At 43.3% G+C, this 17,375-nt stretch overlaps 1 protein-coding gene across 1 annotated transcript in view; it reads left to right on the top strand.

Moving 5' to 3' along the window:
• The window catches only part of SYNJ2BP (synaptojanin 2 binding protein), a 48,218-nt gene extending 33,361 nt beyond the window's left edge, over positions 1-14,857 (top strand). The window contains exon 4 of the mRNA XM_068254080.1: positions 12,449-14,857. Within this exon, the coding sequence (XP_068110181.1) occupies positions 12,449-12,589 (141 nt within the window). The 3' untranslated portion in view covers positions 12,590-14,857. The remainder of the gene's footprint in view (positions 1-12,448) is intronic.
• The last annotated feature ends 2,518 nt before the right edge of the window (positions 14,858-17,375 follow it).

The raw sequence follows: 17,375 nt of genomic DNA, 5'->3' as shown, positions 1-17,375 counted from the left end.
AGCAGACAGTGCAGTCTATGTAGTGTCTGCTGTCCCTGTGATCGTGTTTCTATAAGCGCGGCTGAAATCACGTTATATGGAAACGAGCCCTAACACTAACCTCTCTCTCCTCTGCCTAATGCTAGCCCCCCTTCTCTCCATCCCTAACACTAACCTCCCCCTCTGCACGCCTAACACTAACCTCTCCTCTGCCTAATATTAACTTCCCCCCTCTCCATTCCTAAGCCTAACCTCCCAGCCTAACACCACTGCCTGCGCCCAAGTTGCCTGCTTTGCTCCATGCAGCGTTCAGTTATTCTCTTCAGTGCTACACTATCTGTCTATAAACTTTTTTCATATTCCAAACTGTTAATAGTTTCACATGGACAGGAGAAGTGCTAAATGTGTGGTACTTGGACAAGTTCGTAGTTTTTGACTGCAATAACTTGCAGGGTGGCAATGTTGGCTTTTCTTCCTGCATAAACAACTTATGCGTTTTAAACGGATCAGTTTTTCTAAAAACTGATCGGTTTTTCAAAATGTTGTACTTTTGCAGCATGCTTTACAGTCCGTTTAAACATATGTCAAAAACGTGTCTTTCCTTCCTGTGTGTTTCTATTGGATTAAGAGGTCCGCAAAGAGGACGCCGAGGGGAGGAGAAAGCAGTAGGCAATCTGCTTTGGCATCTGTTTTGTGTGCAAAAGTTCTCTGTGTGGAGGGAGATCCGTTTTTGTATTGCCTTTCATTGCCTCTGCAGGTATCCGGGCTCCATGAAAATCTGCAAAATCCGGACTCTCCGTCAGTTTTCTAAAATGGAGCCCACGGAAGTGTGTGAAGACAGCCACTATTCTTAGCATTGGTATCCGTGGCTCAGTTTTTGTTCAGGGCAAAAAAACAGAGCCACGGATACGGTTTTGAAACAAGTGTGAACTGACCCTTGGGCTAGGTCCACACTTGACCCCTGCAGAACGGATCAGTTTTAAACAATTTTTTTTCTCTCAGTTTTGAGAGAAATGGCTTTTTTGCAAGGACGTTTTCAGTCCGTGGAAACGTCCTTGGCTCTGGCCGTGGGTGGGGGGGCCGCCATGCTGAAGGGGAGAGCAGGCAGGAAGGGGGCAGTGGTGGGGAGGGGGGTCGTCGTCCCCGCTCCCCCTCCAGCTAGTTTCAATAATGTAATATCAATATAATGTAGCAGGCGGCGAGCGGGGACCTTACTTCCTTGCGCTCCACCAATTGCCGCATCACTTCCTGTAATGCCGTCCAATGAACATGATGATTCTTAAATTAAACTAGCTGGAGGGGTAGCGGGGACAGGGGACCCAGGTGGGAGGGGGGGGGGGGCGCTGCCACCCCCGTCCTGCCTGCTATACCCCTCCAGCATGGCGGCCCCCTCTCACATACAGGCTGTGACACAGAAACGGATCAGTCTGTGTCCAAAACTGCCTGTGTAGAGGGAATCAGTTTTCCCATTGGTCTTCACTACTCCTCCGTGTATCTGTGGTCCGTGAAAATGCAGCAAATCCAGACCGTTCGCTTAGGTTTTGAAAACGGGTCCTCACAAACGCAGACCGATCCATTTTTTCTTAGGTGAAGACGGCTGCTATTTTTAACATTGGTATCCGCGGCTCCGGTTTTGATCTGGGACGAAAAACGAAGCCACGGATATGTTTCCGGACCTAGGGCTTGATTCACTAAACCGTGATAATTTAAATATCACACCTTATCAACAATATCACACCTTATCAAAGATATCACACCTTATCAAAGTTAATACGCCTTATCAGAGTAGCATGGCGAGCTCTACAAACTTATGCCTGCTAATTGGCAATGGCACTCGTCCTGCCCTGAGCCTCTGCGGGTTCGTAGCGCTCTCTATGTTACTCTAATAAGGCGTGTTAACTTTGATAAGGTAGAAACCAGGTAGACCAGCACCCAAATGGGGACAGACGTGTGCTAGAGTGGATAGACCCAGTAGCCCTGAATGGGTCAAGTAAAGTCCAACACGAAGAGTCCACAGCACCACGTCAGTAATACATAGCTCTTTTATTGTTTAAAAAGACAAAGAGATAGCCATAACAGCGACAGACGCTGTTTCGGACAAGGTCCTTCCTCAAGCTGTATCAGGCTCTCTCTGAAATGCAACATAATTGCCACTCTTATATATACAAGTCTTCAGTGCACAAGAACCAATCAGGACGCAAAGAGGACATGGAGGACCTGATGGGGTTCTGCAAGACAACCTAGAAAGTTACACACACTATATCACAAGACCAATCACACTCAGTCCTAAGAATTTGAAATTGTTCTTACCTCCTCCCTCTAACTGACAAGTATGGAGGACCTGATGGGGAACTGCAACTCCTTCCCCGTGTGTCATGCCAAAAACACTTCCTGGAACGTCATGATGACACACGCCTATACGCATGCATAAAACGTCAGTATACGCGTAAAAAAATACGCATCGCTATATGTGTACAAGTATCTATGTATGCGTAAAAATGTACGCATAAAACACCAATGCAAAAAAGAGCATAGAATACATATATGCAGAAAAAGATGCATAAACAACTACTCAAACGCGTAAAAAAACTTTCTATTGGGCAGAAACATTGGCATGACACATGGGGATATCAAAAAAATCACCAAAAATATAAGAACCTCAACAAAGTGGCCAAAATTAATGGCTGTGGGCTGGCCTATCTGAAGTGGTAAAACTCAAAATACAGGTCCACCCATATCACCCCCGCGTCCCAATTACATAAAGGGACATACATCACATATATTAAAGCCTGGATATACACCAACTACTACTAACCCCAACAGGGGAAGAGAATATGTATCTCAAGATATCACTAGCATACTGTCCCCTACCCACAATCAAACCAATCCATGTATCAAAGACAACAGAGCTAAATACAAAATGTGAGATCATAGTCCCTATTTAATCCACTATTCCCCAATGCGCCCAGGCGTTTGATCCAAAAAGCTTTCCTCCGAGGAGCTCCTTTGCTCTATGCCTACGATAATATTCATGTGTATAAACAAATGCCTCCTCATATAGGCCCATATAAAGATTTGCGTAGGGAGGGGCCACATTTGACCCCATGGCGGTCCCCCTACACTGCTGATAGTATACGCCCTCAAAGACAAAGTAGTTTTCCTCCAATATAATCCTAAGTAAAGCAATAGCAAATTTCCTCTGCCCCTCAGAGAGATCCGATCGAGTAAGTAGAAACCAATCTACAGCCTCTACACCCCCATCATGTGGGATGGAGGTGTAGAGGCTTTCCACATAAAGAGTGACCAAATAAGTGTCAGAAGATCCGACATTCAACATGTTCAGCTTATCAAGAAACATGGCTGTATCCTTTAAATATGAATCCAACAATGCAACAAAAGTCTGTAACAGCCTGTCCAAAAATTGAGCCAAAGGGACAAAAATCGAACCTACTCCGGCCACAATGGGTCTCCCCGGTGGCCGGAGTAGGTTCTTATGGATTTTCGGTAGTGTGTAAAATTGAGGGGTAGCAGGGTGGTCACAAAACAAGAATCTACGCATATCTTTACCTATGATGTTTCTAGAATAAACCTGATCTAACACAGTCTGTATCCTTTTGCGTATAAGGTGAATAGGATCACCAGTAAGTCTCTTGTAAACATCAGGTTGATTCAATTGAGAAAAGATTTCTTCCTTGTAATAGCTAGTATCAAGGACCACCACTTCTCCCCCTTTATCGGCCGCCCTTATGGTGATGTTTGAATTTGTCTGCAATCTCTTAAGAGCCAATCTTTCAGATTGATTCATATTGGACCTATACTGTAAATGTCCACTACGGAAATTACTCTCCAAAGGTCGAACATCTTCCAAAATTCTTGAGGCAAACATATCAATTGCAGGATTACTTGGCGGAGAAAAAGAACTTTTATTTCTCAAACCGAAATCTTTAGCCGAAAAAAGTCCCTCCTCCGGAGATCGAGATCTGGACAAAAACGCATTATTGGTGAAAAAAAGTTTAAGCTTGATATTACGTAAAAAGCGAAAACACTCTTGTTTAATGAGAAAAAAGTCAGGCGGGTTGGTTGGATAGAATCCAAGGCCATGATTCAATACTCGTAACTCTGTGTCATTCAATTGATAACTGGATATATTCACCACTAGCGGAGAGTCTGGTTCCTTCGTTCTCTCAAACTCATCTTGTTGGACAGAGGTACGCGTACCCTGTCGTTGTTGTTTCCGCTTGAATCGCTTACCACCGCGTCGTTTTTTCGTTGGGAGCCACTAGCAGCACTATCATCGGATGATATTGGGACATCAGTGGAATTGTCACCCCCACCAGATCTTGGTGACCGTTTAGGTGTTTGCCGAGGCTTTCTTGATTTCGATACGGGAGGCCTTCTGCATCTACCAAATGAAACTTTCTGCCATGCATATACAAAGCCGGATGAGTAGTCATTACTATCTCTTTGAAATGTATCTCTTTTCTCCACCTCTGCCATAGACTGATAGATCTCTAATTTAGACTTCAGTTGCTCCTGGAAACTAGTGAATAACTCCACCAACAACGCACAACAACGCTTGAAAATCTGTAATGGTTTTGGCGATCTTATCATCCAGGGTGGAAAGTTTGCGTTGTATTCTGATCACAAGATGTACCATAGCATCAAATGCTGCCTTGTTCCAGATATGTTCCCACCCGGTACAAAGCTTGCCATCCTTCGGAAACATAGTTGGAGGCACATTGGCCCTCATTTGTCTAGGAATGCGTCCCCATCAGGTCCTCCATACTTTGTCAGTTAGAGGGAGGAGGTAAGAACAATTTCAAATTCTTAGGACTAAGTGTGATTGGTCTTGTGATATAGTGAGTGTAACTTTCTAGGTTGTCTTGCAGTTCCGCATCAGGTCCTCCATGTCCTCTCTGCGTCCTGATTGGTTGTTGTGCACTGAAGACTTGTATATATAAGAGTGGCAATTATGTTGTATTTCAGAGAGAGCCTGATACAGCTTGAGGAAGGACCTTGTCCGAAACAGCTTCTGTCGCTGTTATGGCTATCTCTTTGTCTTTTTAAACAATAAAAGAGCTATATATTACTGACGTGGTGCTGTGGACTCTTCGTGTTGGACTTAACTTTGATAAGGTGTGATATCTTTGATAAGGTGCAATATCGTTGATAAGGTGTGATATTTGAGTTATCACGGTTTAGTGAATCAAGCCCCTAGTGTGAACTAGGCCTTACTCTTATTTGATGAGTGCGGATTTGTCTGATCGGGCTGCAGTTGACCTGTGTTATACCATGATTTAGCACAATTGCAATTTTTCAGAACACTTTCTGTTCTGCTTTGTTTAAAAAAGTGTAAACGCAATATAACATATAACATTGGTACCGCCGCAATGTTTTTTGTACATTTCAGTTTCCTTATTTGCTTCTGCACTTGTTGATAAGATGTTACTAAAATGAAGAAAACTTTGGCTTCAAAAATACTAGGCAGGAAATATGTCATGAGTAGCATCTGTAGCTATGGAAACATTTCTCGATATTTAGAAGACATAACGGCAGATGTTATACCTAGCTGTGTCACTCATGTTTTTTAATATGTTCTGAGACCGTCAGGTTTAATTTCCCTCCATGTTGCTTGTAACATCTTCTCTATGCATCAGTCTGTGCAGCAGAGCAGGAAGTCCGTTCCCCTTTGTAGCCTCTCTCTGCTTGGACTCCGGGGATGAGTGCCTTTTACAACTCACTGGTTATTTTAATGCATTTATTCTACAGCAAATTAGCAGCCTGGAAGTCTCTTTAGCACAGCTAAGCTAATGTTTATTTTCTAACTAAAATTTTTCTGCTTCTTCTGGACAAGACATTCATGACTTTTTCCCAGGTTATAACTGACTTGCCACAACTCTCTCCCAGGTTATCACTGACATGCCACAACTCTCTCCCAGGTTATCACTGACATGCCCTAACTCTCTCCCAGGTTATCACTGACATGTCACAACTCTCTCCCAGGTTATCACTGACATGCCCTAACTCTCTCCCAGGTTATCACCGACATGCCACAACTCTCTCCCAGGTTAGCACTGACATGTCACAACTCTCTCCCAGGTTATAACTGACATGCCACAACTCTCTCCCGGGTTATTACTGACATGCCACAACTCTCTCCCAGGTTATAACTGACTTGCCACAGCTCTCTCCCAGGTTATCGCTGACATGCCGCAACTCTCTCAGGGCTGGTGCACACCAGAGCGGTTCTGAAGCAGTTTTTAAAGCGCTTGCAGGGGGAAAACCGCCTAGCTATTGAAAGTGAATGGGATGGTGCACACCAGAGTGGCTCGTTTTTTCCACAAATGCAAACTCAGGGGCTGCAGTATTTTTTAGATTTCTGAGGCGTTTCTGCCTCAATATTAATGTATAGGAAAGTGGAAAACCACTCTGAAAAACGCTAGATCAGAGTGGTTTTCCAGGCGTTTTTGTTACAGAAGCTGTTCAGTAACAGCTTTACTGTAACAATAGTTGAACTCTGCTACACAAAATTGCTGCAAAAAACGTTAGGCATGTTTAGAAAACCTCTCTATACATGTCTAGAATCGCTCTGAAAATCTGCTTCAAAAACCTCTAGCGTTTTGCAGATTTGCTACAGGTTTTTGGTGCGCACTGGGCCTCCCAGATTATCACCGACATGTCATGACTCTCTCCCGGGTTATCACTGACATGCCACAACTTTGTCCCAGGTTATCACTGACCTGCCACAACTCTCTCCCCGGTTATCACTGGCATGCCACAACTCTCTCCCTGGTTATCACTGGCATGCCACAACTCTCTCCCGGGTTAGCACTGACATGCCACAACTCTCTCCCGGGTTAGCACTGACATGCCACAACTCTCTCCCGGGTTAGCACTGACTTGCCACAACTCTCTCCCGGGTTAGCACTGACATGCCACAACTCTCTCCCGGGTTAGCACTGACATGCCACAACTCTCTCCCGGGTTAGCACTGACATGCCACAACTCTCTCCCCGGTTAGCACTGACATGCCACAACTCTATCCCAGGTTATCACTGACATGCCACAACGCTCTCCCGGGTTATCACTGACATGCCACAATGCTCTCCCAGGTTATCACTGACATGCCACAACTCTCTCCCAGGTTATCACTGACCTGCCACAACTCTCTCCCCGGTTATGACTGGCATGCCACAACTCTCTCCCAGGTTATCACTGGCATGCCACAACTCTCTCCCGGGTTAGCACTGACATGCCACAACTCTCTCCCCGGTTAGCACTGACATGCCACAACTCTCTCCCCGGTTAGCACTGACATGCCACAACTCTCTCCCCGGTTAGCACTGACATGCCACAACTCTCTCCCCGGTTAGCACTGACATGCCACAACTCTCTCCCCGGTTAGCACTGACATGCCACAACTCTCTCCCCGGTTAGCACTGACATGCCACAACTCTCTCCCCGGTTATCACTGACATGCCACAACTCTCTCCCGGGTTATCACTGACATGCCACAACTCTCTCCCGGGTTATCACTGACTTGCCACAGCTCTCTCCCAGGTTATCGCTGACATGCCACAATGCTCTCCCAGGTTATCACTGACATGCCACAACTCTCTCCCAGGTTATCACTGACATGCCACAACTTTCTACCACGTTATCACTGACATTCCACAACTCTCTCCCGGGTTATCGCTGACATGCCACAACTCTCTCCCTGGTTATCACTGACATGCCACAATGCTCTCCCAGGTTATCACTGACATGCCACAACTCTCTCCCGGGTTATCACTGACATGCCACAACTCTCTCCCAGGTTATCACTGACATGCCACAACTTTCTACCACGTTATCACTGACATTCCACAACTCTCTCCCGGGTTATCGCTGACATGCCACAACTCTCTCCCAGGTTATCGCTGACATGCCACACACATGCCAGATTGTGCAAAGATTTGAAAGTCAATAAGCCAATCTTAAACAGAATTCTCCATTTTATCAGTAGCCAGTGGAGTGAGTGAAGGGTTGGTGTTGTGTGACAATGGCGGGGTTGGCTAGTTAATAGTTCTGCAGCCATATTCTGTACTAATTGCAGGCGATGCAGGTCTTTATTTGGAAGGCCTGTGTAGAGAACAATGCATTAGTCCAGCCATGATGTGATGAAGGCATGAGCTAGTATTGGAAGATCTGCTGGAGGAATGAGGTGTTTAATACTTGCAACGTTCCTTAGGTGAAAGAAGGAATGTTTCACTACAGCTGAGATTTGATTCCTGAATCTTAATTCCTCATCAGTCAGTGCACGCAGGCTGTGCACAAAGGCTGAGTTGTTCAGGTCTGAGCTTCCTATCCTTAGGGGTGCTGGCTGAGGCTAGAGTAGTCCCTCCTCCCTTCCCTCATACTGTATACATAGTGTATAGTTGAAATCCAATCTAAAAGCATCGTACACCTAGTAGGGGTGGAGGCTGGTGCAGGATCCTAAGGCAATTGCATCAACATAGTCCAAAGGATGGATCCACACACAGGCTTACTGGAACTTCAGAGAAACTTTTGTCCCATCACACACGCATGTTATGCATCTAACTGTATAACCCGTGTGTGTGATGGAATAATAAGTTTCATGAAGTTCCAGTAAGCCTGTGTGCGGATCCTTCCTTTGGACTATATAGTGTATAGTGGTCACGCCCCATACAGCATACCTGCTATCTAGTCGTCTTCCCTTCCCCATATAGTTTACCAGATGTATAGTAGTCACATTCCCCCCCTTCCCCCCGCAGTGTAGGTGGTAGAAGAGCCTTTTAATTGATCCAGGCCACTAGGCACCAGAAAACCTGCTATGGGAGAGGGAGGGTGGCCACCAGACACCAGGGAACACCCTATGGGAAAGGGAAGGGACACCACTAGACACCAGGGTTTTTTTGACCTGAGTATAAACCAAGATTTTAAGAGCAAACAAATCTGTGTTTATACTCAAGTATACAGATGAAAATAGAACAGTTCAAATGGATAAAAGAAAAGGAAGTTTACTTATTTTCAGTAAAATATTAGTTTATATTTAAAAATGTAATCCCTTATTTTAGTTATGTAAATTACCTATTTTACCTAGTAGAAGACATCTGGTACTTCCTAGATTCAGAATCCGGTTTATTCGCCAAGCACGACTGGGCCCGTAATTGGGTTTGGTAACGGCAGGGCTCAGTGGAAGTAAAGCAAGCACAATACAGATGGTAATGAAGCAAAAACTGCTATAATAAGATTTTGCCATAATTCCCAACCCATTAAACATGCAGCCTTGTGCAGGACAACTTTTCTCCTTTAGAAGATGACCCCCACGAGTCTGGGTGGAGGGCTAGCAAGTCTATCCCCCTCTGCAGCCTTTCGGTTCTTTCCCCTCCAGAGGATGAGGAACTTTCACATTTCAGAAATTAGTTCATGGGAATTACTGCATGGGGGGCTATAGAACGGCTCTATTATTCTGCTGATAGGGAACTCTTAGAGCAGCTGAAGCCATTTGAAGTATTGTTTTTCTGATCTCTCCTACTTTCTCTCACTGTTATGATTATGTTTTTTTTCTTGCTCACATTCCATGGCTCTCCCCCTTGAGAATACAATCATGATTACCATGGAAACTGTTTTAAAGTGAAATTCCACTCTTGTTGAGAAAAGGCAACCCCCTCAGTTTAGTTCTATTCAGTTCAACGAATTAACAAACATTTCAGCTTTCTTACCTTTGCCTTGTGCTACAGAAATACAGCATGTTCAGAATATTCCTATTAGGAAATATTAGATAGGTGTGTCCTCTGGCATCCACTTTGCGCTAGTGTAGGTGGACCTTTAGAGTGACCCCCTAGTGAGAGGATTATGGCGGTAGTATATATTATTATTTAGTATTTATATAGTGCCAACATCTTCCATAGCGCTGTAGAGTATATTGTCTTGTCACTAACTGTTCCTCAGAGGGGCTCACAATCTAGTCCCTATAATAGTCCTATGTCTATGTATGTATCGTGTAGTGTATGTATCGTAGTCTAGGGCCAATTTAGGGGGAAGCAAATTACCTTATCTGTTTTTGAGATGTGGAAGTGCCCAGAGGAAACCCATGCAGACATGAGGAGAACATACAACCTCCTTGCAGATAGTGCTCTGGCTGGGATTAGAACTGGGGATCCAGCGGTGCAAGGCAAGAGCGCTAACCACTACCCCACCGTGCTGTATAGATCTATATATAAATCTGTTAGTTGCAGGCCACATTAAGTTTTGTCAGGTGCAGTCTCCAGTGAGCAATCTTAAAAAAAAAGTCAAGCACAATACCTGAATGAGGCCACTGCTCTGGTATGCTCCTCTGTGGTGTTGTCATCTATAGTAAAAGGAGGGAGGAAATGTGCTGTATACTTTATTCCACAAATGTGCTTAAACTGTAAGTTACATTGATATTGTAGGATATCTAGGCCTGTGGATGATGAGGGCGCTAACCAGGGCTGTGGAGTCGGTACAAAAATCATCAGACTCCAACTCCGACTCCTCAGTTAATGAAACCACTGACCTCCAACTCCAGGTATCCAAAATGGCTCTGACTCCTCGACTGACTCCTTAGTCTAATACTTACCAGGGCTGTGGATTTGAACCAAAAATCATCCAACTCCACAGTTTATGAAACCACTGACTCCGGCTCCAGGTACCCCAAATTAACTCCTCGACTCCACAGCCCTGGCACTAACAGCTGTGTTGTTTAACCATTTCCTGTCCCTATGACATGAAGTCTCTGCACTCTCCTCCCTACAAAATCTAAGATAAAACTATTTATCTCTGAGCTGAGATATCACTGCAGAGTTGTAAAGGAATTACAGAAAACCCCTATCCTCCTCCCAGGGAATTCAATGGCAGAGTTAATTAGTGAACAAGTGTAAAATACACATTCCAAGAGCAGACAGTAGCATATTGTATACATTACTTAATTGTTACATCTAATTAGAAACAAATTAACTGTTTAAACAGGAGGGATAGGCAAATAAATTGTGTGGGTTTAATGTACAAAAGAACTGTTTACACAAAAGCTATAATGTATGCAAGTAGAAAATTTGTGTTTTTTCACTTTTTTTCCTTATTTTCCTAATAAAATGAATAGAAAATAAGGTAATTACTCAAAACAAGTATCAGCCACAAAATGCCTAATTTGTCCTGGAAAAAACAACAATGTATAGATCATTTAGTTGTGATCATTATTGATAAGGTTATTGCCAAAGTAATCAGAGCTGAGCTGTGAAAATGACCGGGGTAGGGAAGTGGTTAAACAGAATGATTTTTTGCAGCTTTCACAAAAGATGCTGTGCTTTTAAACGCATGCACAAACTGTAGACTTATACGACCAATCACAATGGGAGATGACGAGGGTACATTTATGCATGTGCACAAGCCAATTTATTACATTCCCATTATGGGTGATCTCAATCCCCTCCTTTCTTTTACTGCCTAAAATCATGCACATTAGGAGCTCTTAATAGAGACACTGAAGCGGAAAAAAAATTGATGATATGATTTGTATCTGTAGTACAGCTAAGAAATGAAACATTAGGAGCAGAGACATAAGTCTAATATTGTTTCCAGTACAGGAAGAGTTAAGAAACTCCAGTTGTTATCTATGCAAATAAGCCATTGAGCTCCACGACTTTTAAAGTCAGAGAATTCTGTTTTCTGAAGCTTGTTATCTCAAGTGTCTGTCACTGTATTGTTTTCTTTCTTCTGCACAGGACAGGTCACAAGTTCACAGCCTGCTCTGTAAAAATCATTTAGAATGCTTAGTAGTGTGTAAACTGCACATATTAGAGAATGATGCAATGTTATAAAAAACACTATATAACTGAAAATAAAAATATGGGAATATTTTCTTTGCTTCTAATATTCTAGTAATTATCTGTACTACACAACCAATTCATTATATCATATATATATTTTTTTCACTTTAGTGTCTCTTTAAAGAGAAACTTTAACCCAGGATTGAACTTAACCCCAATCAATAGCTGATACCCCATTTCCCATGAGAAATATTTTCTCAAATAGATCATCCGAGACATCTGTATGGCTGATATTGTTGTGAAACACCTCCCACCGTCTGATGTCAGGGCTGAGGCCCTGTCAATTTCCTGTCTGTGAACCTTGTTGCGTTGTGGGAAATCACGGTTGTTGCCAACTGCCAAGCAAGGGGTATCTACTTCTGTGCATATAACTTTCAGTAAACGAACATTCCACATAGATCAACTGCCAGGACGAAAGATATCATCACCGGTGGTAAATTTCAGAATGTAAATCGGGGAAAGATTTTAGAATGGGCAACCACTGAGTAAATTATAAATAAATATTGTTAATGAAATTATTAAAGTTGTTTTTTGTTTTTTTATTTTCTTACATTGATGTGGGGTTTTTTTCTTCTTTGCTTTGCCAGTCTCTGATCTATTCCTTCTATTTGCACTTACAGAATTCACAAAATGGACCTCTTGGAAGCCGAAGCGACAGAGACTCAGAAGGAACGTCCCTAGCCATGATAGTAGTACCTGTAATATTGGCCGGTGTGGCCATCTTCGCCTTTTACCTCCGGCAACGCATGTCAAGATACTAAAACTGCCAAAACGCGTACAGAACACCAGAAAAAACAATATCCAGCTATAATGTCACAAGCCCTCGTATGCTGACCTGGGAGTCACCTGCACCCTGTCTGCTACCTGGTGGACCTGAACTCACAGGAGAGAATGAAAACACAGAGAATTCCACCCTGTATGTGTTAATAGAGAACAGCCTGTTGAATTCTCCCTCATCTGCAATTAATGAGCTAGTGTAATTTGAGCTATCTGCTGAGTTGTAAGATCATATGTAAAAAAATTAGGTTAACCCCGTCTGTGCTCCCAGCAAACCGGGAAACTACACTACAGCATCTCTGTAGGAGCTCTAAGCTGTAACAAAGAAATATTTTTTTCTTTAAAGGTTATTATGCTGTTGCTTATCTTTTAGAGCAGAGAGGAAGTTCTGAGTTCAGGTCCGCTTTTAAATAGCTCAAGAGTATTACTAGTCAAAGAGGGATGCTTCAGTACAATCATTTTGGCAATATACATTCTCTTGCTTTAGAGATGACCCTGCGCTAGCATTTATTATTTATACATGTTTTGATCTTGGCCTCTTAATTCTCCTAACATAAGCAATTATAAACTATCTGTATAATGTCCCTGAATAATTTCAGTTCATTTAGTAATAACGTAGCAAACCCTTGTCTTCTGCTATATGATTACCCTGCATATAAACGTGCTTGGTGTTGGAGTAGACTTTTAATGTGGGTCACTAGTGTCCAGTGGAAGAATGTACTTTTCTCATGTCCCCCCCAGTTAAGGTGATTAGTGCCTGCTTTAAAGTGAACCCAAGGTGATATGGAAGCTGCCATATTTATTTCCTTTTATGCAATACCAATTGCCTGTCTTACATTTAGCCATAGACCCTGAACAAGCATGCAGAAGATCAGGTGTTTCTGACAATATTGTCAGATTTGACAAGATTAGCTGCATGCTTGTTTCAGTAGTGTTATTCAGACACTACTGCAGCCAAAAATATCAGTAGGGCTGCTAGGCAATGGGTATTGTTTAAAAGGGAATAAATATGGCAGCCTCCATATCACTTTCACCTCGGGTTCACTTTAACCCACCAGCTATCCTACCATTTGGCTTTGGACTGAAGCGAAGTGAAATACAATGCGTTTTATGATTAGCTGAATGACAGAGGTTCTACAGAAAAAAATTCCAGTGGAGTGATTTTTGTTAAAATTTTCTTTAATACTTTCCCATATAGGGGAAAGAAGCGCTATCACTATAACAGGAATGTGTTGGTAATTTACACAGATGACTCATCTAAACTTGTAGTTAAAGTGTAAATTGCTTCTGTGTCCAGGTTCAGTTTGAGTTGGGTTCCGTAGTGATTGAGATCTGTCATCCTGTACAAGGTATACTGTACTTGGCAAGCGCGCCATGTTACTCTAGTTTTGTTCAAGTTAATACAGGTTAAATCTGGATGATGTGATCTGGATGTTTTAAAACCGTGCATTCCATCAGTTTTTTTATAGGGCACTTTATAGGTGAATTGTAAGAAGGTTAAAGTTTGCATAAACTTTTATTATTATTATTATTATTATTATACTTTTGCCAGTTTGCGGTTTTTGATTATGCGAACTCAAGTTAAATTGGTCTTCTAGTAAACCTGAGATGCCGGCAAAGTAAAACTTCATACATACCTGGGGTTTCCTCCAGCCCCCTTCGGCCTGATCGCTCCATCTGCCGCTGCCTCCTTTTTCGTCCAAAATTCTTCCCAGTAACGTCGGGAGCGGGGCTTACTGTCCATTCGCAGCCCAGCTGTGTGTTCCAGAGCTGGGAGCATTGTGCACCTGCACAGTACTACCGCACAGACATGGAACGCTCCCAGCGCAACAGGTGAGTATGCACGGCCGCAATGCGCCAGCGCTGACTGGACCCAACTGGCCAAAGTTATTGGGAGGATTGCAGATGAACGAGTAGGCGGCGGAGGACGGCGAGGAAGCGATCAGGCCGAAGGGGGCTAAACGAAGCCAGGTATGTGTACATTTTTGCTTTGCCGCCCTCTCAGGTTTACTTTAAATGTGTGCTTAGCAATAAGAAAGTTAGCTGCTTCTACCCCAGTCCTGCAGTTCTCCATGTTACTTGGAGACCAGATTAATTGCTGGTAAAGTCCAGTCTTGCCCTTTTATATATCATTGCCCTTTTGATGCTCTTACTACTTACTGTAAATAAGTTTACTTCACATAGCGACATCAGTGACTGTGAAATGGGAAAAAATGGATCTGTATTTCTATTAAAACTTTATATCTATATTATATACATCTATTTAATCCACACAAAAAAAGGGTCCAAGGCGACACACTAAGGGCCTGTTTCCACTATACGCAGATTGGGTGCAGAAAAACTGACTCCAGTGAATGCCTATGGGCCTGTTTCCACTGAACGTGATTTTCCAATCTTAAAGGGATACTATAGGGGTCGGGGGAAAATGAGCTGAAGTTACCCGGGACTTCTAATGGTCCCCCGCAGACATCCTGTGTTGGCGCAGCCACTCACCGATGCTCCGGCCCCGCCTCCAGTTCACTTCTGAAATTTCAGACTTTAAAGTCAGAAAACCACTGCGCCTGCACGCCCATGTCCTCGCTCCCGCTGATGTCACCAGGAGTGTACTGCGCAGACACAGACCATACTGGGCCTGCGCTGTGCGCTCTTGATGACATCAGCGGGATCGAGGACACGGCAACGCAGGCGTAGTGGTTTTCAGACTTTAAAGTCTGAAATTCCAGAAGTGAACCGGAGGCGGGGCTGGAGCATTGGTGAGTGGCTGCGCGGGCACAGGATGCCTGCGGGGGACTGTTAGAAGCCCCGGGTAAGTTCAACTCATTTTCCCCTGACCCCCCCTACAGTATCCCTTTAAACAAAATTCTCCATTTTATCGGTAGCCAGGCCCTATGTCCTCTTTCTGATGGGCAGCTGACAGGCAGTGAATTCACCACCTGTCAGCTGCTCTCCTGCACTGGACAGGCACTTGTTCGTGATCAGTCCTGGCGCTGCACAGGCCCCCCCTATGGAGTCACAACCTGTCTCCTTTCCCATAGGCATTCATTTGAGTTAGTTTTTCTGCATCCAATCTGCGTGTCGTGGAAACAGGCCCTTAGAGTTAGTATGCACTACGCACTTATCTGAGCTTTTTATTCTCTAGGAAATCTGAAGGGAGAAGGATATGGAGGAAAACATAACTGAATTCAACTTAAAATGACACTGGCCTGTCTCTTGTGCCTTTAAAGCAGGATTTACACTGTGCCATAACATACAATAAGAACTTGCAGAAGAGACGAAAAGGAACATCAAGAGCCGTCAATAGTGTAGTAGGTTAAGATAATGGTAAATCGTGTATAAAATAATACAAACACGGGTTACTGCTAAATTAACCACTGATTGACAGGTGGGGAGATTAGACCTGACCCCACTCAGATTAAGGCATCGCTCTTTGTAGATAGGAAAAAGGGGATAACACCTCTCCACCAAAGGTGGACTCAAAACTGGTAAGAAACACTTGTCCAGTGGTGCTAATTATAGAGTATTTTGTCTGATATTCGGAAAAAAATCAAGACTTTTTTTGTGGCGGTAAGTCCATTAAGATTGGCGGCTCTGTTCAAGTGTTCCATGCAATAAGAACTGGACCTCTACCTCCTTACTGCCCATTTACTTGTTCTACCTGCCTTTATCCCAAAGTAACGGCCTCTGTGTACAAACCACAGTTATACCGCAGGGTATAATTTAGATAGAACTGGCAGCAACCATTGCATGTATACTTTATATCCTACTCAAGTGTAAAGCAAGGGAAAATCAATGTAGTTGTTACATCAGTCACCTAGATGGAATCTCAGTTCTGTCTTTGTAAATAGTTTGTATATCTGCTGCTTTTGTCATCCCAAAAGGCCTGGAGAGCTTCAGTTTGTCTGATTAACTATTTCAAGCACTTTTTTTGATACAAGATTCTTGTATTATTATTTGTAGTAAAGTGGCAAATCTGAACAGAGAGGTAGTTGACTGTAATTCTGCTTTACTACCTTCTCAATCATGAACCCAACATGAGTATGCAGATCAGATGCCCTGACTTCTTTCCTGCTCATAGGTTGTGACTCCAGACACTACTGAAGGCAAAAGATCAGCAAGGTAGACAGATGGTTGCCTTCATATTTCTTATATTCTAGATTTCCTTAGAGCAGGTATATCCTCAACGGTACCATTATCATTCCTGACACAGCCGCAAAACGTTCAAGACCTGATTTAATTCACGCTTTTAAACATACATTTGGTATTCCTTCTATTCTTTTAAATTCTGATATAGATATTTCCTTCATATCACCAATACTAATATCTTTGGTAGCATGATGTACTTATTGGCCTCACTTTGAGCACCATAGTTATTCAAAGGGTGGAGCCTGGTAGGGGTGCGTCATTATGTCTCCAGCTATGGAAAAAATAATGCACTAAAAGAATATATAATAATCCTTTTCTCCTGTTGGACTCAAAGCGCTCAAGAGCTGCAGCCACTGGAATGCGCTCAAGAGGCCACCCTGCAGTGTTAAGGAGTCTTGCCTTGAACTCCTTACTGAATAGGTACTGACCCAAGCCAGGATTCGAACCCTGGTGTCCCATGTCAAAGGCGGTGCCCTTAACCAGTACACTATCCAGTCACAACTTCCTGTATGTATCAAAAGGGCACTAGACAATCGTTCTTGGGAGGGAATAGATCAGAGCTGGGATCAGAGCAGAGATGTTTGAATAGAAACACCCCTTATTCATCCCTTACTAGAGATGGAGCCA

The sequence above is a fragment of the Hyperolius riggenbachi genome, chromosome 9, assembly GCF_040937935.1.
Source record: "Hyperolius riggenbachi isolate aHypRig1 chromosome 9, aHypRig1.pri, whole genome shotgun sequence".
Lineage (NCBI taxonomy): Eukaryota > Metazoa > Chordata > Amphibia > Anura > Hyperoliidae > Hyperolius > Hyperolius riggenbachi.
Note: the sequence above shows the minus strand (reverse complement) of the source record. Positions and strands in the feature narration are given on the sequence as shown.